Source organism: Ovis aries, chromosome 7 (genome assembly GCF_016772045.2).
Source record: "Ovis aries strain OAR_USU_Benz2616 breed Rambouillet chromosome 7, ARS-UI_Ramb_v3.0, whole genome shotgun sequence".
NCBI classification, from domain to species: Eukaryota; Metazoa; Chordata; class Mammalia; order Artiodactyla; family Bovidae; genus Ovis; species Ovis aries.
The window spans coordinates 12596622-12623478 of NC_056060.1; the positions used below are offsets into that span (position 1 = coordinate 12596622).

The 26857-nt window shown below is 35.9% G+C and overlaps 1 protein-coding gene across 44 annotated transcripts in view; it reads right to left on the reverse strand.

The window, feature by feature from the left end:
* Window positions 1-26857, reverse strand: part of DENND4A (DENN domain containing 4A) — a 109208-nt gene that overhangs the window by 52771 nt on the left and 29580 nt on the right. For all 44 annotated transcript variants that reach the window (XM_060418864.1, XM_060418859.1, XM_060418862.1 and 41 more), the window contains 7 exons: window positions 17730-18061; window positions 13381-13630; window positions 8231-8300; window positions 4878-5047; window positions 3739-3980; window positions 2123-2189; window positions 675-733 (listed from right to left, as the gene is read on the reverse strand). In XM_060418864.1, the coding sequence (XP_060274847.1) occupies window positions 675-733; window positions 2123-2189; window positions 3739-3980; window positions 4878-5047; window positions 8231-8300; window positions 13381-13630; window positions 17730-18040 (1169 nt within the window). In that variant the 5' untranslated portion in view covers window positions 18041-18061. The remainder of the gene's footprint in view (window positions 1-674; window positions 734-2122; window positions 2190-3738; window positions 3981-4877; window positions 5048-8230; window positions 8301-13380; window positions 13631-17729; window positions 18062-26857) is intronic.

A 26857-nucleotide genomic window follows, 5' to 3' on the forward strand; every position in this document is an offset into this window, starting at 1 on the left:
CTCTTGGTAGTCTCAGTATTTCTAGTTTATTCTCAGTTCAAACAAAGGTTAAGAAAACACTGGTCACTCAGGGCCAAGACCTGGTGATGAAATAATCTGCAATTCTTACAAAATTAACGTCAAAGATGGCAGCCACTCTCCCTTAGGTATGTGCCACCAAATAACTTAATTATATTGTAACTACTTCCCTGCTAGAAAAAGTACATGGCTAATTAAATATCAATAAATGATACTTTAGAAAAAACATACTTCATAATCTCTGAACTTTTAAGGTGATGAAATACATTATTCTATTCCATGGCCTAGTATTTATAAGTAACTTTTTATTTGGGGGTTAATTTTAAAATGAATATTTTTTCAGAGGATATTTAAAGCTAAAAAAGAATCGTTTTCATAAACTATATACATATGTACTCATTTATGCATTAGTAGTTGTACACACTTGGTCACAGTTAAGTGGATATGCAAAATACCAAACACTACTGTAAAAGTTTTTCTGTGTTTTTCAAGAACTTTAACCTAAATTTTAAGTAAAAGAAATTTAGATAAGAAACAATTAGATGAGAAGTATTTCCATCAATGTTTGCAATTTTCCCTAGGAAAAAGAGAAAATACTGGAATGCTATTTTAGTTTACACTAAACATTTAGAGAAACACAATGAAGTTTTACTTGCCTCAATGGAAGAGGTGAAGAAACAGGCTGACTGAGGATCAGATTATCATGTGGTGATAACTGAAAATAGATAAGAAATACAGTATTTCAAATACAAAGATTAAAACACCACCTTCCAGGAAAAAAATTTCACATACATACATATAGATGATGCCCATAAAGTTTCAATATTCCCATGCACCAGTTATAGGAATAGTCTAAATCACTTACTAAGATCCTAAAAGATATGTCCTGATGACTGACCTAACTACTAATTCTCCTTACTCTAAACCATATTCTTTTCTTCTGTTCCTCAACATTTCCCTGATGCCATGTTAACAAACCTGTATTGAAAGAATAAACTGCTCAATTAATATCATAAAACCAGGGTTAACTAATCTATGGCCTCAGGGCAAATCCACAGACCACCTGCTTTTATAAATAAAGTCTTATCAAAATAGAGCCATGCTCTTTTGTTTACATGTTACCTAGAGCTGCTTTTGTGCAATGAAAGCAAAGCTGAGCAGTTTTCAGAGAGACAATACAGCCTGTAAAGTTTGAAATATTTACTGTTTGGTCCTCAATAGAAAAAACTTGCCAACTTCAGCTATAAGATAAATCTTTTATGTGTATCCAACCTGAGTGTGCTGTATATTCTGGCACTAAATATCAAGAAGTAACTTGGGATGATATGTGGATATGCAGACTATTTACAATGCTTATCAAAATGATATATTTTTTAGACACTTTATCTGTATCAATATATTAATACAATTAATCTACATTTAAAATTTTATGCATATTTATACAAATCTTAAATATCTATTTACAAATAATTTCTAATTTTGAATGATACTCCACTAAGGTTTATGATAAATACAATAAGGCACATACAGAGATAATACATGAAATATTTTCTCAAGATCACTTCAAAAATTATGCTTAGATAGATTAAAAAACAACTTACATATCGAGAGTATAAACAAAAAAGAAATACAGACAAAAAAAGAAAGATAAAGTCAACTGGGAAAAGAGATGGGGAAAATAATTTATGTTCACTTTAAACTTCCCGTCACAAGGATGTGAGCAATTGTTCCCGCAATTAGGAAAACACACAACTTTTTATTTCATCTACTCTAATACACTTAACTTAGGGAATAAGTGCCAACGGCAAAACTTTTAAATACCAAGAATAAACGTAGGGAAAGCAGTCCCTTTTTATGTGTTCAAAGTGTCTACTGCTGCCTACTTCTTCAAGTCTACAACCCTTTATCTAAGAGGAAATATTAGATGTTGGCTGGGAGGCAGTTAATAAAATCATAAAGGTCCAAACTCCAGCATGAAGCAGCATCTGGTTCTCTTTTGATTCCATTTGATGTTTTTCTCCTCTTATAAAACTGTTTTACTTAGGTTACATTTTGACAGAGTCCATAACCATTCAACAGAGCACTTACATCAAGAAAATCTTACCTGAACTAGAATCCGTGGTCTCTGAGGAGATGGAAAAGGAACTTTATGCATAAAATGAGAAATATGCCTTAAAAACAAACAAACAAAAACCTAATTCATTCCAAAGAGAATACCATATGCTATAAAGGTCAACATGTCACCACAAGTTCATGCTGAGTCAAAAGCTCTGTGTACTGATAATTTCGAAATCCCTACTGCCACAAAAACAAGTGAACAACCAACCAAAATCATTTGTACCATTTAAGCTGCTTCTGAATAAACCCACCCCCCAAATTTTCATATTAGTACTCTCTCATATCCAGTAATAATTGTGTTATTAATATCTCAAAAGCCACTCTAAGTTCTACCTTATGTGGGCATTACCAAAGAAGCTAATTCTTACACTGCAATACACTTATTTTTAGTCAATTGCTCATATTTTTAAAATGAAGCAATCATTGAGTATTTCAGAAAAATGAAGGAGTTTTAACTATTTCTAAAATAAGAACAATATTCTTCTGATTAACAATAGGTTAAAAATTCTATTGCTGATTTTTTGGGCTTTTTCCCCAGAAGAAGACAGATAAAAAGATAGATTGATGGGTTTTGTTTTGAACACCATGGAAAAGGAAAAAGGAAACAATAGTAAACAATCCATTTTAAAGAGTTATTTTATTTCTATATTACTTTTAAACCATTTCGAAATCATCTTGGCTGCAGAACAGATAATTTCATCTGGATAGAAAACATCAGAAGAGCATGATACGGTATCGAAAATATCTGAAGTGAAAGTGAAAGTGTTAGTTGCTCAGTCGTGCTCAACTCTTTGCGACCGCATGGACTGTAGCCCTCCAGGCTCCCCTGTCCATGGGATTTCCAAGGCAAGAATACTGGAATGGGTTTTCATTTCCTTCTCCAAGGGATCTTCCCAACTCAGGGATTGAACTCAGGTTTCCCAAGCCACCAGGGAAGCCCTAAGATTCTAAGTTCAATTCAGTTGCTCAGTAGTGTTCCACTCTATGAGACCCCAGGGACTGCAGCACACCAGGCCTCTGCATATCTAAAATGATATCTAAATGATATCTAAGATATCTAAAAATAGTAAGAAATATAATAAGCCCAGATTATATGTAAAATAAGAATCACAAAACCTGTAAAAAAAAAAAAATTCCAATTAGGATCTCCAAACTTCACAAGATCTAAAAAATGAAACATTTATGTCATTTTGTTAGAAATAAAATTATCTAAAATAACAAAACTGTAGATATAATTGGGGATTTCCAGATGGCTCAGTGGTAAAGAATCCACCTGTCAATCCAAGTGATGTGGGTCGGGAAGATCCCCTGGAGGAAGAAATGGCAACCCCACTCCAGTATTCTCGCCTGGAGAATCCCATGGACAGAGGGGCCTGGCAGGTCACATCTCATGGGGTCGCAAAGAGTCAGACATACTGAGCAGCTGAATACACACACACACAGTTATAGTAAGAGAAACATTACCTAACTGAATCAACCAAATCTTTTTTTTCTCTTGAAAAATTTAGTTTCCAAATAAAATCCATTTAATTACCAGTACAAATATACCACACATAGTGGAAAGAGCTGCCAAAGTTTGAACCGAGAAGGCTGCTAACTTACTTCTCAATTGGAAGGACGTGAGGTCCTGAGATGGAATAACGATATAGAAAAGTCAAAAACTTCCTGAATGCGTCAAAAAAAGGCCAGTGAGAGAGAAGACAGATGCATTTATTAGTGTGAATTGTCTTGGAACTATCAGACTTCTCATTTGCTGATGATGCTAAACCCAAAAGAAATCTCTGTTTTTCTGTGAGATTCTCCTCGGAGTATGGTTCATAAAACTGAATAGCAGCACCATAGACCTGGAAAACAGAAAGTACATTTGATAAATATGCCTTATATCATTTACTCAAATCACATCATTGGTTAAATATTTAATGGATGAGCTATTATGAGCCATTATATGCCTATGAGCCAGGCAAGGTGCCAGGCACCAGAAACAGTGGTGAAGAGACATTGCTCTTGCTTTCTCGAAGTACATTAAAACTTCACTGATGATGTCAACAACAAAACTACACAGTGCAAATGTCAGGTCCCCTTATTTATCACTGGAAAACAATAGGTTTAATTAAATTTGTTTTATGAAGAGTGAAAGCAACTGTGTTGATAGTCTCTATAAGAAAATGACTGAAAACAATGAGTTGGCCAGAAAGTTCATTTGGGTTTTTCTGTAAGATGCTACTGAAAAATCCAAACAAACTTTTTGGCCCGCCTAACAATTATTTAGTAGAGAGTAGGACAGAATTTTAGACAAGGAAATACTAATTTCAACTTCAGACAATTCACTGAATTTCTCTAGACTTCAATTTCTCAATATATAAAATGAAGATATTACACTAGAGATCAAAGTCCATTTCAATGATAATAGGCTATGGTTCTAAACAGCACTGCATATTTAATCAAGTCTTTAGTATTACTTTAAAACTTCTGTAACACAGAAAATGAAGCAATGCAGGATCATCATTTGATAATGAAAAAAATCTTTCGCCGTATTCACAATAAAGGCATTTGGGTATGTGAGACAGACTGAAAATTTTCTTTTCCTATGTCTCCAGATATAGTTATTTTAACAACGTGAAAGAGGTACATATAATAGATCCAATTTAACCAGTTATTGTTTCTATCGTTACTGCATATAAAACTTAAGACTTGAAAATGTACAAGAAAACTGCAGATATCATTTGTTAAACACAGAGTACCTTCTCAGCTGAGGCTCCAGTTAACACGAACGTAGAAAATACAGGAAGGGGGTATTTGCTATTTGACGGCCAACATTCAATAGTTGCGCCCATTGGTAAACAAAACAGGGGAACAGATTCTGGGAGTGAGAATGACTCGTAATCTTCTTGAGGGTATCTACAAATTAGACCTATAAAAACAATAATAAATATTAGCTCATCAGCTCTTGAATTTAGCAGCTCATAATTTGAATGATGCTAAAATGCTTTATTATTTAACACATCTGGAAGACTAAAACACTATATATGTTCGCCAAGTAACTCTGAATGCTTTAATAGGATTCAAGTGGATTTTAATCGCTGAACTAGTCATATTAACTACTTAATATTTATCAAGCTTCATCCACAAAGGCTAGTAAGGTAAACAGGAAAAGACTATTCCCTGGTAGCTCAGACAGTAAAGAACCTGCCTGCAATGCAGGAGACCTGGGTGGGGAAGATTCCCTGGAGAAGGGAATGGCAACCGACTCTAGTATCCTTGCCTTGGAAAATCTCATGAGCAGAGGAGCCTGGTGGGCTACAGTCCATGGGGTCGCCAAGAGTCAGACATGACTGAGCAACTAAGCACACACAAAGAAACATACACAAATACGCACATACTCCTAAAAAAAGAAACATTCAGACTTCCCTGGCAGCTCAGATGGTAAAGCATCCGACTACAATGCAGGAGACCCAGGTTCGATCCCTGGGTTGGGTAGATTCTCTGGAGAAGGAAATGGCAACCCACTCCAGTACTCTTGCCTGGAAAATCCCACGGACGGAGGAGCATGGTAGGCTGTGGTCCATGGGGTCGCAAAGAGTCAGACACGACTGAGCGACTTCACTTTCTTTCACTCTCCTAAAAATTCATTTTGTGTTCATACTACCTTACAGCATATAAACATACTATTTTGGGAGGAAATTTTCAATATGCATATATTCACTTTACTAGGTTTTAACAGCTTTACCTTAGGGGTTTTTTTTTTTTGACACATTAAAACAGATATTCCATAGGACTATATATATATGACTTCTAGCACAAATACAAGAAAAATTATACATAAAAATAGGAATCACATATTTACAATGTCTTTAAAACAGTATCAACTTAAGCCCAGCTTCTAAATAATCTCAGATTATATGAAAATAGAGTTTCAAGTGGTATATGATTTCATGTTAAATAGACTAGCTGACAAAACAGTCCAGGTGTCTTCTACTTAACAAACCCTCAAGAACAGACTCTTTTACTGGATTTTGTGGGACCAGAAACAGTAATAGGTTTCCTAAGCTTGGATCCTTAAAGTCAAGTGGAAACCATCACGACACAATGTTAAAAATAAAATGACAAACTGGGACTATGACTGGTTCATTCATTCATTCAGTCACTCAGTCGTGTCCAACTCTTTGCGACCCCATGAATCGCAGCACGCCCGCCTGGCCTCCCTGTCCATCACCAACTCCCGGAGTTAACTCAGACTCACATCCATCGAGTCAGTGATGCCATCCAGCCATCTCATCCTCTGTTGTTCCCTTTTCCTCCTGCCCCCAATCCCTCCCAGCATCAAAGTCTTTTCCAATGAGTCAACTCTTCGCATGAGGTGGCCAAAGTACTGGAGTTTCAGCTTTAGCATCATTCCTTCCAAAGAAATCCCAGGGCTGATCTCCTTGCAGTCCAAGGGACTCTCAAGAGTCTTCTCCAATACCACAGTTCAAAAGCATCAATTCTTCAGCGCTCAGCCTTCTTCACAGACCAACTCTCACATCCATACATGACTACTGGAAAAACCATAGCCTTGACTAGACGGACCTTTGTTGGCAAAGTAATGTCTCTGCTTTTCAACAAGCTATCTAGGTTGGTCATAACTTTCCTTCCAAGGAGTAAGCGTCTTTTAATTTCATGGCTGCAATCACCATCTGCAGTGATTTTGGAGCCCCCCCAAAAAAAGTCTGACACTGTTTCCACTGTTTCCCCATCTATTTCCCATGAAGTGATGGGACCGGATGCCATGATCTTCATTTTCTGAATGTTGAGCTTTAAGCCAACTTTTTCACTCTCCTCTTTCACTTTCATCTAGAGGCTTTTTAGTTCCTCTTCGCTTTCTGCCATAAGGGTGGTGTCATCTGCATATCTGAGGTTATTGATATCTCTCCCGGCAATCTTGATTCCAGCTTGTGTTTATGAGTGGTTGTCTGTCCCTAAAAGCTGTTCGACTTCAGACAAGTCATGTACCTATAGGTCTCCAGTTTTCTCATCTATAAAGTGAGATGAACTAGATATACTGAGGTCCAAGGCAATTCTAAAATTCTCTAATTATATGCTGGTGCTGCTGCTGCTAAATCACTCAAACATGTCTGACTCTTTGCAACCCCATGGACCATAGTCTGCCAGGCTCCTCTGTCCATGGGATTCTCCAAGCAAGAATACTGGAATGGGTTGCCATGGCCTTCTCCAAATTATATGCTAGCCAACCAATTGATCTCATGAGGATTTACACTTAACTGTCCATTACTTTCTCAAGTCATGAAATAATGGTATAGCCTTTAAGAAACTACAGAAACAGCAATGAACTGTGGATCCTAGAAAATCACAGGCAGAAGAAGGTAGGAGTCTAAGATACTAACTTTAAAATTTTATTTGTTGAAAAACTGAATCTGCTTTCTTGTAAATAACTTGATATTTTGAGGCTCTTGGCAACTGAAAATTTCAACTATGCGTTATAAAATTATAAATTATTTATAATATTTGATTATTTTGAAATATAATTACATAAAACTACAGACTTGACTAAATTTAATATAAATATTAGGCTTCCCAGGTGGCGCCAGGGGTAAAGAATCTGCCTACCAATGTAGGAGACATGAGAGATTCAGGTTAGATCCCTGGGTCAGGAAGATCTCCTAGAGAGGGAAACGGCAACCCACTCCAGTGTTCTCTCCTGAAAAATCCCATGAACAGAGAAGCCTGATGGGTTACAGTCCATGGAGTCGCAAGAGAGTCAGACGTGACTGAACGTGAACACAGTACAGTAGCAATATAAATATTAAGGAAACTAATTCAAAAGGAACATTAATATTTTCCTCACATTTTCTGATTTAAGACTTTAAGAGAATGATATCTACTTATTTACTTAAACCTATTATTTTAAAAAACCTTACCTTCTTTTAAAATTAATATTCCACTAAGCATCCAAAAACGTATGGATAAAGACAAACAATTAAAAGATGTGTGTTATAGTCTCAGTCCTGACATTAACACATTTTAAGACAGTTTTTTAAAATCTTATTGGTCCCATAATACATTATATATTAAGCATTCCATGAAAAATTATACTTACCAGCTTTGTAAGATATAGTGTTAGTCTTTGCCACTGATTTTTTATAACATAAGTACACTGCTGATCCCCACTGAATTTGAAAAAAAATAAAAGAAATATCATTAAACTTTAAAAAGGCAGTAATTTAATAAAACAGAATCTCTTTGATTTCTGCACTATGTAATGATGGATTTCTTTTTATTTTCAGTTGGTTATTTTGCTGGCATTTTATTGGAGTTATTGCCCAATTTTCTTTCAGAAATAAAATTTAATGTATTTTCTCCTTGCAACAGAAATAACACGAGGAAAACAACTATTTAAAACAAAACCAAGCCACAACAATTTAGATTTCATTCTAAGTTCAAACTTTGGACAGAAATGATAAACAAGAAATATCCACTCATGTGGATACAGACCTTCCTTCTGATTCCACAACACCTTTCAGATATTGCCAGGTTTTTCACAGTTCTTTATACCAAACTCTAGAGCTGTACTCTGCCATATCCATTTCCCTATTTCCTATTCTGCCATCAATCTATTCCAAACCAGGTTTTAATCCCACCATTTCTTAAAAGAACACCTTAAAAACTTTAATGATACCAATTCTAATAGTCAATTCTTAGTCTTCATCTTTTTCAGTCTCTCAGCAGATCTTGATATCACTAATGACCCCCTTCCTGAAACATTTTTCTTTCTTGGCTTCTGAAGCGTCACACTCTCCTGGTCCCTCGCCACCACATCTCTGGCCAGTCCTCAGTCTCCCTTGTAGAATCCTCTCTTTCCCTGATCATTAAATGTGGTCTCTTCTTTACTTCCTCTAAAGGATCTCATCTGTTTGGTACCACGCTTTTAAATAATAGCTATTTTCAAAAGAGTCTCAAATTCCTAGTCCCAAAAGGAGATGGAGAAGACTGTGGGTAAAGCAAATCTGAGAGTAAAGGAGTTTTAGACACAGTAAGTTTGGAAACATCTATTAGACATCCAAGTGTAGAGTCAAATGGAGGTAAGGTGAGAAGCCTGAAATGGATGTGTAACTTAGAAGATGCACCCACTTGACAAGAGGTGATAACAGATTCATTCACAAAGCGTTCCTTCCTTTAGGTTTCAACTCAAACGTCACTTTATTAGACAGCCCTCCCTTCATCACTTCATATGCAATACCAAGTCTCCCTCTCCCTTCCTTGGTCCTCCTTATTGCCCCTCGCTTGTTGTTGCTGTTGTTTTCCACCATACATAGCACTTACCACCATTTGGCATATAGCATATTTTGTTATTTATTATCTGCCTCCCGCCACTAGAACATCATAAGCTCCATGACAGTAGAAGCTTTGCTTTGCTCACTGCTGTATCTGTGGGTGCTGTAGCACCCGCAACAGTGCCTATTACATAAAAATACTTAATAAACACTTGTTAAAGGAATGAATGTGAGGTGATGTGTTTGTGCATACATGGAGAGTGCTTGCACGGACCAGTACCTGAGGACAGATACTTAGCACTGAGAACAAATACATATAAAGAAGATACACTTACTTTAAGAAATACATTTTAAAATTATTAAGAGACTACCATAAAACACCCATTTACTCACCACCCAGCTTTAACAAATGTTAACAATGACCATTTTTGCTTCCAATATTTTAATGTATAAACGAAAAAATTACAGATTTAACTAAAGCCTCATCTTCCATTCCTTTCTGTCCTCTGAGCTAACTATTGGCCTGAAGCTAGTGCATTTCATTCACATGCATTTTAAAAATTTCTACTACGTAAATATATATATCTTTAAGTATATATCATTATTTTATATGCTTTATAACTTTACATAAATGGTGAAGTGTTGAATATATGCCTTTATGGCTTGCTTTCTCGCTCATCAAAATGTTTTTGAGAATTAGTAAAACTGATACAGATCTACTTTCTTCATTTCAACTGGTAGATAGTACTCCATTAATGGAACACTTTACTTTATCCATTGCCTTCCGGAGGGACATTTAGGTTGCCTCCTCTCAGGGGGTGCTGTTATGAACAAGCTGCAGTAAGTTAGCTCCTCATCCAGAAATTTCCCACTTTTTAAAACTTTTTTAATGTGTCCCCAAGCAGATTAGCATGTTAAATCATACTTATTTGGACATTAAGTTATGTTTGTTACTCTGTTAGATTTTGATTCTAATAAACATTTTAATATTTTCACTTCAAAAGAAGGGATGTAAAAATTCAAGTGGATATTGTGAGTGTCAGCAGATTGGGCCTTTAGTTTATTTGGTGGTAAAAATTTTACAAAAGGTCCTGTATAGCAAAGTCCCAACTCCAGTTCCTAATAAGCCAAATTTGTAAAGATAATAAAAAGCCTTCAGTAACCTTTGTGATGATAAAAAGAGAACTATATGTGACCATGTAGATGTGGTGGAAATCAAAAAGAAAATCCTAAAATAAAACATAAGGACTTAGAGATAAAGTAAAAGTTATAAGGCCCTGGAAGAAAAGAGCCATGGATATCAAAACCAAATATAAGAACGTTTTCTAAATTTTTTCTTATAAAAAGGTTCAGCAAAAAAGAAAGTAGGAAGGGCTGTTGTTCTTAAAATACTTTAAATGTTTAACCCATAAAATATCCATCCAAATATCTTTTGATACAAACCACAACCCATTGCCCAAACCAAGAATAATCTATAATATAACTATACTCCTGAGCATTATCAACACATCAATAATTTATTCCTAACCATTTCCTGATTATATATACAATCAACAGATATGAAAAGAAGTTTCCTGCATTGCATGTCTATTTTAGTATTTCTGAAAGAGTTAGAAGTCATTGTATGTCTACTCTGAAGATCTAAATTTACTTTTACTACCTTATAGACAGTAGAAACAGAAATTGTTAATAGATATAAACCACAACCCATTGCTTAAAAAAGACACCAACCACCAAGATCAGGACAGTTTCTCTACATTTAGGACTGATAACTAGATTTAAGAGTAAGGAAATAAACATTTAAGAGGTTTTTATTCCTATAATGTTTCTTAAGGGAACTAACAGGAGCTTCAACATTGGGCAAAAATAAAAGTTCTTCCTTACTGTATGTTAATTATATCTCAAAACTCAACAACCAACAAAAAAAGAAAAGCTCTTTCTCAGTCATTAAATACACATAGAAGGGACTGAAAAGGCAGAGTTAATTAAGGAGTAATTAATAACAGCTAACTTTTGTTAGCTCAGATCATGAACTCCTCATTGCCAAATTCAGACTAAAACTGAAGAAAGTAGAGAAAACCACTAGACCATTCAGGTATGACCTAAATCAAATCCCTTCTGATTATACAGTGGAAGTGAGAAATAGATTTAAGGGGCTAGATCTGATAGACAATCTTGGTCATCCAAGTAGGGATCACATAGCTGCAAATAACTCTTAGGACACAACTGAGCTATTACCGATCATACATAATGATCTGTATAATAATGGCCTCAGGCTACTGAAAGAACTTTGGCTTTTACTACTAAGAAGAGTGAGATGGGAAACCATAATGGTTGTAAGCCCAGGAGAGACATGATCTAAATTATGTTTTAAAAGGATCCTTCTTGCTGTGATGTGAAGAACAGGTTGTAGGAAGCAGAGGAAGCAGTGATCAGTTAAACCGGGGGTCTGGCAAACTATGGGCTGCATTCCACCCAAGGCCTGTTTTTGTACAACTGAGCTAAGACTGATCTTTATGTTTTTTAAAGATTGTTTTTAAAACAAAAGGTGAATCTGCAACAAAGACTGTATATGACCTGCAAAAGTTAACTTATTATTTAGCCCTTTCTGCCAAAGTTTGTCTAACTCCTGAATTGTAATAATCCTGTTAAAGATGATCATGGCTTGGACCAGGGTTGTAGCAATGGAGAAGTTGAAAAGTATTCAAATTGAAAATATGTTTTGAAATTGAAGTTGACAGAATTTACAGAAGAATTGAATGAGACTTAGAAGATGAAGGTTAAGGATTACTCAGAGGATTCTTAGTCTGAGTAACTAAAACAGTGGAATTTCCTTTTACTAGAGGAATAAGACTATGGGGATAAGTAGATTTGGAGAGGGACACTAGGAGTTTAGTTTTGGACATGTTATATTTGAGATGACCTATTGGTAAGATATCCAAGAAAAGAAAATGAATTAGAAAAACCCAGTGGGGACACAGAACTTTAGGATTAAATGATTAGATCATCAAAGAAGTGAGTTTAGATTATAAACATAAATGGTCTGAGGACTGAACCCAGTGACACTGTTGCACAGAAATTAGGGAATTGGGAAGGAATCAGCAAAGGCTTTCCTGGTGCCTCAGACAGTAAAGAATCCGCCTGCAAGGCAGGAGACCCAAGTTAGATCCCTTGGTCGGGAAGTTCCCCTGGAGAAAGGAATGGCAACCCACTCCAGTATTCTTGCCTGGAGAATTCCATGGACGGAGGAGCCTGCTGGGCTACAGTTCACAGGGTCACAAAGAGTCAGACACGATTGCATCTTCTCTTCTTGCTACTGTTTCAAGAAGGAAGAAGTGATCATCTTTGTCTAAATGTACTGAAACATTAAGATGAAGCGTTGAATCACTGGATTCAACAAGAGAAATCTTTGGTGGAACGATGGAGACAAAAGCCTTACTGGAAGGAGTCACAGTGAGGAAGGAGATGCAATATAGTCAACTCTTCTAAGACCTTTTATTATAAAGACAATCAAATGGGGGAATACATGGAGTGGGATATAAAGATCAAGAAGCTTTGTAAAGATGGAAGGTATTGTAACATGATTTTGCAGGCTGAAGGAAATAATCCATGAGAGTGAAAAACTGATGAGTCACAAAATGTAGGGAGGATTGTTGAAGCCATGGCCTCGTTTCAAATAGGTGAGTTTATGGGATCTAGTGCACAAGTGGAGGGGTTACCCTCAGCTATCGCGTTACTTTTGCAGTAAGGGGAAAAAATTATTCTTTTTAATTAAAAAAAAAAAGAAAGAAAGCTTTTTGCACAGTTCTTTTTGAAAGTACAGCTAAATTACTTTCCTAAAAATAAAATATATGACATCTTTAAGAAATCTATTTTCTTAATTCAGTAATTGTGCTATGCTATTTTCCAAAGATTTATTTTAAATTATGCTCTTTTCATGGGTGGCTAATTTTATCCGTGCAGAAGAGTCACTTACCATACTGTTATTGAGATTCTTGTCAACTTTGCAGAACGTGTGTGGTGGACTTTCTCCTTTACTGGGTATAATAATACATATGTCTGTAACAGCCAACGTATTCTGAGTCATGTTTTCAGAGGCTCTTCGGTAAGTGATATAAATTCTTTGTGATGAGGTACTGCCGCTAATATTTGCAGGGCGTCCATAGGGAGTACTCTGGATAATTTCACACCCTTGTTTCAATCTTTCTTTCCAGTCATATAAAACCCTAAAAAATAAATTAGTACACAATTACAAAACACCCTCAAATATGAAAGGTAATATTGTCAGGAATCAAACTGATCCTTAAATGTAGCAAATATTCCAACTGTACTACAAGTTTGAATTGTACAGCCCCATATAAAATTAAAGAACAACTGTTCTCCCTACTAAAAATTAATAATGTAAGGAAAACACAGATTAACCTCTGTGTTTATTGATATAAACCACAGAATGGCATTTTGCAGAATGTGCCAAGGTGTTTTAATAGATAGATGGACAGATAACATAGATAGGTGTATGTATGTATGTCTCTAAAACCAAGCATCTTTAGAAAAAGCAACCTTGTATTTTGACCAAAGTTAAAGTTTTTTAAGGCTTTCAAAAGAGAAAATGACCTCAAATCTATCTGTCATCAAAGTATAAGTGAAAGTTTCCCCATTCTCCTTTATGGTAAAGTCGTAAGTTTTTAATAATAGGCCAGGCATCCAATTCCTTAAATTTTCTAAATATTATTACATAAAGTACTTGGGAACACAAAGAAAACATCACACTTGAATAATATTAGTTTATTCCCTCACAGAATTCACTAACTTGGACTTTAACACTGTCTGTGACCTTAGCCAAAAAACTAAAGAATTTAAATTAAATGAAAAGTGAAGTGAAAGCAAAAGTCACTCAGTTGTGTCCAACTCTTTGTGACCCCATGGACAGTTCATGGAATTCTCCAGGCCAGAATACTGGACTGGGTGGCCTTTCCCTTCTCCAGGGGATGTTCCCAACCCAGGGATCAAACCCAGGTCTCCCGCATTGCAGGTGGATTCTTTACTAGCTGAGCCACAAGGGAAGCCCAAGAATATTGGAGTGGGTAGCCTATCCCTTCTGCAGTGGATCTTCCCGACCCAGGAATTGAACCAGGGTCTCCTGCATTGCAGGCAGATTCTTTACCAACTGAGCTATCAGGGTAAAAATGTTTCTGCATTTGCTGTAAAAAATTATTATAGAAGGCAATGTCTCCAACATTAATCAGTATTACCTTTTATAAAATCCCATTATACAAATAAAGTAAAGTGAAAGTCGCTCAGTTGTGTCCGACTCTTTGCAACCCCATGGACTGTACAGTCCATGGAATTCTCCAGGCCAGAATACCAGAGTGGGTAGCCTTTCCCTTCTCCAGGGGATCTTTCTGACCCAGGAATCGAACCAGGGTCTACTGCATTGCAGGCAGCTTCTTTACCAACTGAGCTATGAGGGAAAAAAAATTTGGCCAATTTTTGAAATGTAGTGCCAAAAATTGGTCAAATTCTAATATAATTTTTAATTTCCTTTTTGTCTCAGCTGTCAGCAAACTTAATATTTTTCTTTCTTTTGACATTCTATTTTGAAAATTTACAACAAAATTTGATGCTTAATTATAGCAGCTATGTATATCCCAACGTTAGCCTAACTGCTAACTCCTCGATTTGATCTTGCTTTTTTCTTTTTTTAAAAGAAAGTTTTATTGGAGGATAATTGCTTTACAATACTGCGTTGTTTTTTTTCTTAATCCTAAAAAATGGCATTGTCAACCTATTACATATGGAATGGATAAAAAAACAAAGAACTACTGTATAGTTCTATATACAATATTCTGATATTCTAATACAAGGAACTATATACAATATTCTGAGACCATAATGGAAAAGAATATAAATGTGTTATATATATGAATAACTAATACTTTGTTGTACAGCAGAAATTAACATTATAAATCAACTATACTCACAATTTAAAAAAAAATAAACAATTTTTAAAAGGTATTTGTAACAGAGAAGTTAGACATATCTGGATTTGAATTCCTACATCCTGGTACCAGCTGTATATCTCAGGTTGTTACTTAACTTCTCTGAGCCTTATAATAATCAGCTGTAAAATTTAAAAATTTAACTCATAGGATCTTGGCAGAATTAGATGAGAGTACAAGTAGGGTCTCCAAAATAATGCCTGGCACACAAATGCTCAACTGAAATCAAGAGAAGAAAAATACAACACAGAGAGCAATTTTTAAAAAACCACCATTTATCACCTCAAACTCTTAAAAGATACAGGAACATAAGCACATTTGATATATAAGCTACCTGTTTCCTTTAATCAGGTACTGTGCTGTTGTATATACTGCTTGTTTTGCTGTTTTATATTGTTGGGTAACTTTTCCTATTTAAACTGTAAGCTTTTTAAAGGCAACAGTGATGTCATATCCTCCACAATGACAAACATATGAGGATAGCCATAATAGTGGTTAATTTATTCATTCCAGTTCATGTCCTTCCCTGTTGGAAAATCTTTTCTATGCCTGGAAAATTTCTCATCTTTAAGCAACTCCAACACCCGAACAAGAATCTGCAACATTCCCTTCATTTCATCTGCAAGCCAGAATTCAGACAGTGATTAGTGATCATAGGAGCTACTTAACCTAATCTTTTGAAAATACAATCTAACAGTTGGCTTATTTTCCCAAGCCATTTACTAATTATGTAAGCTTCATATGAAGCAATATGGTAGCTGTTCTGAAACCTACTTAAAATTACAGCAATTGAGTCAAGAATTAGCACAATAAAGAATGAGTTTAAACATTAGATAATAGAATTTTAAAAACAGAAGTAAGTTTCAGGAGCTCTTCCAGTTCATCAATCTCCATTCAGGCATGAGTCAACTTGACTATTCACTTTCTGACTTAATATATTAGGAGATGGAACTTTTATAGCTCTTTGCTGATATTAGTAGGGACATTGCTATCTTCCTTATTTTTAACCAAAATATTGTAAGTTAAGCCCATCCTCTTTGGCAACAGAGCCATGGAAACAAGAAGGCTTAAAACTGTCAGTTATTCAAAAGGTTAAACATAGAATTATTGTATGACCCAGCAATTCCACTTCTCTAAGTATACACACAAGAGATATGGAAACATACATCCATATAGAAATTTGTACATTAATACTCCCCAAAGTATCGTTCATAACAGTCAAAAAGTGGAAACCATTCACATATCCATTGTCTGATGAATGCATAAACAAACTGTGGTAGACCCATAAGATGGAATATTATTCAGCTATATAAAGGAGTAAAGCACAGACACATATTACAACAGGGATAAACCTTGAAAATTTTATGCTAAGAGAAAGAATCAGCCACAAGATAATCATATACAGTAGGATTCTACTGACATAAAATGTCCACAATAGGCAAATCCACAGACACAGAAAGTTAACTAGTGGATTGTCTATAGGGAGAATTAGACAAACTATAATGAATATAGGTGGTATTTATTTGTGGGGACATGATAAAAATGTTCTAAAATGTATTGTGGTGATTCAACTCCATAAATAAACTAAAATTTACTGAATTGTACCATTTAAAAGAGTGAATTGGATGGTGTAAACTGTAAATCAGTAAAGCTATTATTTAAAAATGAAACTACAAGGTCAATACAACAGCCTAAATAAAGCACTAATATACCCAAGACCTTTGTTTCATGCACACTGACTTAAACTCCCAACTATAAGGATCATTACAACGGATCCTTGAAAGCCATCTTTTTCTTATATTTTAAAAATAATAAAGTATATGATCAGAATAATACATTGATTTCTGATATTTTTCTGTAAATGATTTTCAAATTATCTCCCCTATTTTTAATAGAAAGAACTCAGACAAAAGTGGTAGAACACAGAGACACTGAACAATGGAGAAGGAAATGGCATACCACGGGCAGAGGAGCCTGGCAGGCTGCAGTCCATGGAGTCACAAACAGTCAGACACGACTTACCAACTAACATTAACACTTTAATGCCCAGGAGCGATTTTCTAGCTCCAAGTCACCCTTTGAGGAACTGTCTCTCTTTGTACTACTTTGTGTAAATATAAAGCCAATATTTTTTAAGACAACAACAACAAAAACAGAGACACTGAAAAGATAAAAGGAGCACAGGAAAAGAAAACATGATTCTGGATATAAATGTGTCTATTTTTTTTAAGTATTTACTAATAAACAAGTTGAACAGTTAACTTCCAAATCTACAAGGCATATTATTTGAGTCAATAACAATAATTCTTTAAAAAAAAATACTTACCCCAGATCCGTAAGTGGAGGCTTATCTCTTCCTCTTCTATAGCAAAGGAAAATCTGTGGCCCCACAAGACTTCCATTATTGAGATCAGCTGACAGTCCCGTTGGGGTAATATCAATACATGTGTAATCCCGTGGCACTTCCTCCCCAAGAGATTTAATAATAACTGAAACATCTGTGATAGGCTCTTTTGGTCTGGCTACTTTATGACAGGCATCATTGAAGTGAATTTCTTCTTCAAGAGGTTTTGAAACATCAGTTAATCCTGCTACAACAAAGTAGTCAGCAACACGAGGCCCCTTATCTTCAATCATCTTCCATTACAGAAGGTACATCTAAAAGGAAAGTAAAAGACCAGTATTTTCCTATAATAAGTCAAATCAATATAAGTGGTTTGTGTACAAACAAGGATAAAAACTAAAAAAAAGTGTACTATACCTCTGATAAAACACGCTAGTATACATTTCACTGTCATATGCTAAAAGTATTTTTAAAGAAACGGGACTATATATAGCATTGGGAAAAGACCCTGATGCTGGGAAAGACGGAAGGCAAAGAAGAAGGCAGCAGAGGATGAGATGGTTAGACAGCATCACTGGCTCAATGGACATGAATGTGAGCAAACTCGGAGATAGTGGAGAAGCCTGGCATGCTGCAGTCCCTGGAGTCACAAAGAATTGGACACGACTTAGCAAATGAACAACAACAATTTTATTATAAAAGGAATGCATGAATTTCCATTTTTGGCAATATGAAAGTTTAGATTACCTAAGTAGCCAACAACAAAAAAACACACACCCCTCTAAATGCATAGTGCTAGTCACTCAGTTGTGTCCGACTCTGCAACCCCATGAACTGCGGCCTGCCAGGCTCCTCTGTCCATGAAATTCTTCAGGCAATGATACTGAACTGGGTTGCCATTGTCTTCTCCAGGGGATCTTCCCAACCCAGGGATCAAACCAGGTCTCCTGCATTGCAGGCAGATTCTTTACCGCCGGAGTCGCCAGGGAAGCCCTAAATGCACAGACCAGCTTGTAAAAATGTAAGGAAGGCCTTCCCTGGTGATGCAGTGGGTAAGAACCTGCCAGTGCAGGAGACACGGGTTCAACCCTGGTCTGGGAAGATTCCACGTGTCACAGGAAAACGAAGCCTGTGCACCACAAATACCGAGCCTGTGTGCCACAACTACTGAAGCCCTCCTAAAGCCCACGCACCCTACAGCCTGTGCTTGGCAACAAGAGAAGCCACCACAGTGAGAAGCTGATGCGCCTCAACGAAGAGCAGCCCCCATTCACTGCAATTAGAGAAAGCCTGTGGGCAGCAACAAAGACTCAGTGCAACCAAAAATAAATACACAATTTAAAAAATAAAATAAAAAAAATTTTTTAATGTAAGGGGAAAACAAACAAACAAAAAAAGGGGAAAAAAAAAATGTCATGGCAATTCCCAGGGTCCCAAAACAGTAAGGAAACTGAAGGCCAGAATGCAATGTATAAGCTGATATTGGGTGGGAGAATTCTGCTGATCTCATCAGTAATCGGTAATCAAGGGGCCTGTGTTTTTAAAAGGTGTTGCAGGGACAGGAGACAATGCATTGGGACCACATAAAATAGGGAATTGGAACTGAGACATCTGTATAAAGCCAAGAGCCTCAAAGGACTATATCCTCTGTTTAAGAGCGGATTTTAAAAATCCATTCACTGCTACAGGGAGATAATCAAGTTTGCTTCAATCTGGGCCCTACTTTGATGGGAGTAAAATATCTCTTCTGAGAATGTATAACAAAAGGCCTACTCACACTTGGATTTGAGGTTTGACCTTAAGCCATCTGCATGGCCCCAGGAAGGTCCAAACTAAGTTATTAATAATAACTGTGTTCCCAGGCTAGTGATAACCCTGGGGGAGCAAATATAACTCCACACAGGCTTTCCACAGAGAAAGCCCCACTGAAGATGACCTCCTATTTTAAAATTACAAAACAAAAAAGAAAAATCCACCCTAAATGAGTTTTAGCAGATACAATAAATAAAAGAACTTCAAATAATAAAAGTAGGGCAGTAATTATAACACTAATACATGCTTGTAACAAATTCAAAGAAAAAATTACACAAAGTGAAATTCATCGTGTATCAATATTCACAAACATTTAACAGCAAAATCTCCTTCAGTTGTTTAGTATCCCTTAAATCTTACTTGTTTCTTGAACGAGAAGACGCCCCCTCTGTCAGTACTGTCATTACTAATATAACAATTATAGGAAAACAGTTTAACCTAAAACAGAAATTTCCCAACATGTGTCTCACGTTAGACTCAGTTTCAATAAATGCAAAGAAAGGATTTTATGGGCAAATAAATTAGATATACATACTATATGCCTCTTCTGTGTATTTATAATATATATGTAAAAATATTAAAGATGTCAATACCAAAAGCAGGTTGATTATATTCTTTGCAGCCAAAGATGGAGAAGCTCTATACAGTCGGCAAAAACAAGACTGGGAGCTGACTATGGCTCAGATCATGAACTCCCTATTGCAAAATTCAGACTTAAATTGAAGAAAGTAGGGAAAACCACTAGACCATTCAGGTATGACCTAAATCAAATCCCTTACAATTATACATTGGAAGGAACAAAGAGATTCGACGGATTAGATCTGATAGAGTGGCTGAAGAACTATGGACGGAGGTTCGTGACACCCTACAGGAGGCAGTGATCAAGACCATCCCCAAGAAAAAGAAAGGCAAAATGGTTGTCTGAGGAGGCCTTACAAATAGCTGAGAAAAGAAGAGAAGCTAAAGGCAAAGAAGAGAAGCTAAAGGCAAAGGAGAAAAGCAAGGATATCCCATTTGAACGCAGAGTTCCAAAGAATAGCAAGGAGAGATAAGAAAGCCTTCCTCAGTGACCAATGCAAAGAAATAGAGGAAAACAACAAAATGGGAACAACTAGAGATCTCTTCAAGAAAATTAGAGATACCAAGGGAACATTTCATGCAAAGATGGGCTCAATAAAGCATAGAAATGGTATGGACCTAACAGAAGCAGAAGATATTAAGAAAAGGTGGCAAGAATACACGGAAGAACTGTACAAAAAAGATCTTCACAACCCAGATAGTCATGATGGTGTGCTCACTCACCTAGAGCCAGACACCCTGGAATGCAAAGTGGGCCTTAGGAAGCATCACTACAAACAAAGCTAGTGGAGATGATGTAGTTCCAGTTGAGCTATTTCAAATCCTAAAAGATGATGCTATTAAAGTACTGCACTCAATATGGCAGCAAATTTGGAAAACTCAGCAGTGGCCACAGGACTAGAAAAGGTGAGTTTTCATTCCAATCCCAAAGAAAGGCAATGCCAAAGAATGCTCAAACTACCAAACAATTGCATTCATCTCACACACTAGCAAAGTAATGCTCAAAATTCTCCAAGCCTTTAACAGCACATGAACCGTGAACGTCTAGATGTTCAAGATGGATTTAGAAAAGGTAGAGGAACCCGAGATCAAACTGCCAACATCCACTGGATCACTGAAAGAGCAAGAGAGTTCCAGAAAAACACCTACTTCTGCTTTACTGACTATGCCAAAGCCTCTGACTGTGTGGATCACAACAGACTATGGAAAATTCTTAAGGAGATGGGAATACCAGACCACCTAACCTGCCTCCTAAGAACTCTGTATGCAGGTCAAGAAGCAACAGTTAGAACTGGACATGGAACAACAGACTGGTTCCAAATCGGGACAGGAGTACGTCAAGGCTGCTTTGTCACCCTGCTTATTTAACTTATATGCAGAGTACATCACGCGAAATGCCAGGCTGGATGAAGCACAATCTGGAATCAAGATTGCCGGGAGAATTATCAATAACCTCAGATAAGCAGATGACACCACCCTTATGGCAGAAAGTGAAGAACTAAAGAGACTCTTGATGAAAGTTAAAGAGGAGAGTGAAAAAGTTGGCTTAAAACTCAACATTCAGAAAACAAAGATCATGGCATCCGGTCCCATCATTTCATGACAAATATATGGGGAAACAATGGAAACAGTGACAGACTTTAATTTTGGGGGCTCCACAATCACTGCAGATGGTGACTGCAGCCAAGAAATTAAAAGACGCTTGCTCCTTGGAAGAAAAGCTATGACCAACCTAGACAGCATATTAAAAAAGCAGAGACATTACTTTGCCGCCAAAGGTCCATCCAGTCAAAGCTCTAGTTTTTCCAGGAGCCATGTATGGATGTGAGAGCTGGACTATAAAGAATGCTGAGCACAGAAGAATTGATGCTTTTGGATTGTGGTGTTGGAGAAGACTCTTGACAGTCCCTTGGATTCCTAGGAGATCCAACCAGTCCATTGTAAAGGAAATCAGTCCTGAATATTCACTGAAAGGACTAATGCTGACACTGAAACTTCAATACTTTGGCCACCTGCTGCAAAGAACTGACTCATTTGAAAAGACCCTCATGCTGGGAAAGACTGAAGGCAGGAGGAGAAGGGGACAACAGAGGATGAGATGGTTGGATGGCATCACCGACCCAATGGACATGAGTCTAAGCACGCACCAGGAATTGGTGACAGAAAAGGAGGCTTGGCACGCTACAGTCCATGGGGTCGCAAAGAGTCAGACACGACTGAGTGACTGAACTCAGCTGAAAAATATTAAATCCTCAGAAATTCTCTGATAAACGTGCCTGATTGATTTTGCTTTTATCCATGATTTCCCAAGTTTATTTGAACAATGAACCCTATTTTCCAACTTAAAAACTAGAAGAAACCCTCAGAACATGCTTTAGAAAATGCTATTTAAAGTAAATAACCATTTTCACCATTTTCATCATAATCCCAAAAGTCATTTAATTTTTTATATGGCTAATTTCATGGTTTTCAGAATTCATGTCACATATTTTGGAATTTATATCCATCGCTCAAATGGTCTCTGTAAATATTCTCAGTATTTGCTTAGAAAACATGCCTAAAGAAGGACCAAATATCCCTACTTGTTTTATTTGGTATATATGGCTCCTGTGTAGCAATTTCCTAACATATAAGATTTCTGCACAAAAGAAAGAGCTTAAACTTTCAGAAATCTCTCCCAGACTGACTGTAAAGAGAAAGTAATAACCTGTTCTCCTGTTCTCTCTGTTAAACACTATTACAGGTATTCAACTGCCTATTACAGGTGTTCTACAAAAAAAAAAAAAAAAAAGCCAACAACACACACAGCTGACTAGCTCTCCATTTTTTTAACGTAGGAAAACAAAAACAGTTCTTTAAAGCACTTTTGTATTTAACTTTTTTCATTAAATAGTCTTTGAAAATAACTCTTTAATGGCTATATTTTAATGAGCATAACATTACTGACCTGTTTCCTTACTGTAGATCATTTACTGTCTCTACTTATTTTGCTAATATTTTAAAATGCTAAGATAAATAACTTTGAACATAAACCTCTGGCTACAACTCTTATCATTTCTTCAGGACAGATTTATTAAAGTAGAATTTTGGGGTCAAACAGACATATACACTTACAGCTTCTATAAGTGTTCATTTGCTTTTATGTGGGCATGAATTTTAAATTAAAAGCTCTTGATAGGCACGAGTCTTAAAGAGTACCTTAGTAGAGCACTTTCCTTTCATCATAATGAAGAGATTAAATATTCTTTTTCCTAAACTCTAACTTCACATTATTTAAACTAAAGTATACAGTTACTATTACATCAATAAAGTTCTATGTCTTGTTACGCAGAAAGAAGGGAAAGAGAATGGAAATAGTACTGTGATGAAAACATATATATATTTAATAGGTTCTTCTGCAAGCTACGACCTTAGCCATTGGAAATAAACAGCTATTATACTATTAAGCAGATATTGGGGGGAAATTGCATGAAAATCTTGTTTTTGTTATATCTTCCTGGCTCACAAATTTTAATAATTTGATTTGATTCACAATTGAATATGGTAAATAACTACTAAAAGGGAACAAGTCAAAAGTTCTTCATCAATACATATAACAGTAATCAGGAAGTTCCCTGGTGGTCCAGAGGCTAAGACTTGGAGCTCCCCATGCAGAGGGCCTCGGTTTAATCCCTGGTTGGGGAACGGAATCCCACATGCTGCAGCTAAAGGATATGCATGCCACAACGAAGATCAAAGATCTAGCGTGCCACAAGTAGGACCTGGTGCAGCTAAATAATTTTTTTTTTAAATAGAGCAATCAATTTTAAAGTGGTGATAAAGTTATTTTATTAACAGAAAAGTAAATTATATATCACTTCAGTTATCTTGCCTTTTATTCCATTTATTCATTTAGGTGTGGAGAGTGGTAAGGAAAGCAGGCAAAATATTTGAAGGCATTCTCTAATGACAAAGTATATAAAGTTAAGAGCATTGCTGGCAACATCCCATATGACTTCTAGATCTCAATGTTCTTTAATTCACTCAAGAAGAGTTCATAATACTGAAAATGCACCTCTACTTTTTATTTTAAATCAATTGTTTATAAAATAAATTTGAGGTTTAGAAACTAGGGGTTAGATACTGTTACAAATTACAAGGCAAAGAAAATAATGAAAATCTTTAACATAGGGTAGTTATTTCCTAACAATTTCAATAAATCATGAGACTTCCATTGGAATGTGAAATTTACAATCCTCATAGAAAATAATAAACATATATTAAGACAAAACGCCTTATGTTGGTAAGAGCCAACAAAGGTTACTTGGAAAAAACATTTAAGGAAAGTATTCGTAGTCATGTACAAAACTTGGACTCTCAGTGTAGGACATCACCGCAAAACCCCTAAACAAGGGGTATAAAATTTAGGAGGTAAATTTTTCTTTTTTCTTTTTTTTTTGGAGGTAAACTTTTTAAAATTCATTTTGGAAACTGGGGGCCACACAAAATAAGCATTTGATCCAATAGTTCTCTACGTAATCATAGTAATGTAAACCCATGAAACTACTAAAGCTCGAGTAACAATACCACATCATTAAACAGTTACTGTTTTTTTAATTCTTCTTTGTTCAACATGATACAGACAACTTAAAAGAATTAGTTCATAATATGTTTACAGACATCTTTTTTAAATTTCACATCCCTACTTGGTGTATTTAATTTCAGATTACATCTATTTTCTTTGAGATTAGAACACAAGAAGGATGTGCTCTCTATTCCTAAAAGGTTCATGAGAATGAAACTGAGAAATCATTACAAGAAAGCTCTTGCCCATTCAGCAACTAATGGAGACTGACTTGCTTTTCTCCCTTTCAATCTCTGCCCAATCAATTCAGATTCTTTTTTATTTATTCTATCAATCCATTAAGTCAAGTAGTAAAGCATCTGCTATCTAGGCTAACTCTAAGGACGAGAAAAGGCAAGAGTGGAAATCAGAGGCAACATTTTAAAGATATATGAAAAACAAAAATATCAGAACATAAGTTTTACAAAATTGTAGACTTACTGAATTGGTCAAAGGAGCAAAGTCTTTCAGATAGGGCCTAAGATAGACATAAACTCAAGATTATACATGAAAATGGCTGATAACACAATGGACCAGCTTAACGGCCCCTCACTCCAGTTCACTTAAATAAGCTGGAAGAAATTTTATTAAAAAGAAAAATAAAATTTGTTTAAAAATTAAAAAAAAATTTTTTAATTAAAAAAAAAAAAAACCCACTGTAATTTCACAGTTAAAGCCTAACCAAGCTCATCTTTTCTTACATTATCAAAACTGGAGACTATCATTCCCATCTTTTTCTAAACTTCATCTCTCATTGTTCTTCCAGGCAAGGCAATCTATCTACTGTCCTGCAAGCACACCTCTGCTCTTCCCCTTTGACGATACACTATTACCTTTTTCTAGTTAATATATGTTCATCTTATTTTTCAAAACAACTTAAACATACGTGGAGTTTCATTTAAACTTTATGAATTGTATAAAACAGAAGAAAAAGAAATTCAATAATTCCATTCACAATAATAAATCTGGTTTATATTTAACTAAGTTTCCTAGTTTTCTTTGAGCATAGAAACATCTTTCTAATCTTCATCTCCCTCTCAGTCACTAAGTTGTATCCGACTCTCTGAAACCCTATGGACTATATAGCCCGGCAGGCTTCTCTCTCCACAGAATTTCCCAGGCAAGAATACTGGAGTGGGCTGCCATTTCCTTCTTCATGGGATCTTCCCCAACTAGAGACTGAACCTGTGTCTCCTGCATTGCAGGTAGATTCTTTACCTGCTGAGCCATCCGGAAGCCCTCATGCACAGTTATAATACAGAAGTATTTTTATTTTATTTATTTAATAAGTATTAGTCAGCTATAATCTTCATAATTATATTACATGACCACATAATACTCCATTAAGTAGACACTATAATCAGTACCCAATACTTCCTCTCCCTGCTAGTGCCCAAAGTACATAGGTAGGTGCTTAAAAAAATGTAAGTGAATAAACAGTTCACTTTACAAACTTCCCCAGGTATATAAACTTCCTAAATGTAAATGTCTTTTTTCTATAATTCAGAATCAATTTTCTGAACCTAGATTACCTTAAAGACTATAGCTATTGAATGGAGGATAAACACAGATAAACTAGATTTGAGTCTAACTTACCAGGGACGTGGGCAAAAGTACAAATTTATTGAATAAATAATTGATTCATTCATCCAATGAATTTTTTCCAAATAGTTTTTAAAATCTAACACTATTCTAAAGGTCGATGACAGTATCGATGAAAGCTAGCCTGTGCCTTCTTGCTTAGCTTTACCTTTCCGTATCTCTCCATTCTTTTATTCCACCTCTAGTCATCTTTTCTCCTACCACATTTCCAGATTTCAGTGGCTTGCCTTCACCCTGCCCAAAGTTTTTCTACCAGTTTCTCCCTAAGGCCCCAAGGAGAGAAGTGACTCCTACTTTGTTTTCCCTTTCCCCCAGCTCCATGAAAATTGGCACAAGCTGCTTAGAAAATGGCATTCTAGGGAGATTTTGAAAGGAAAAAAAAAATCTTATTTGTATACCATAATTAATAGGTTTACTTAAAAAAAAAAAAAAAAAAAAGGTTTAACCCATCCAAGCCAACTGACTTTTTAAAGGTAAATTTTAGTAACAAAAACTGATGGAGTATGTGGGGCAA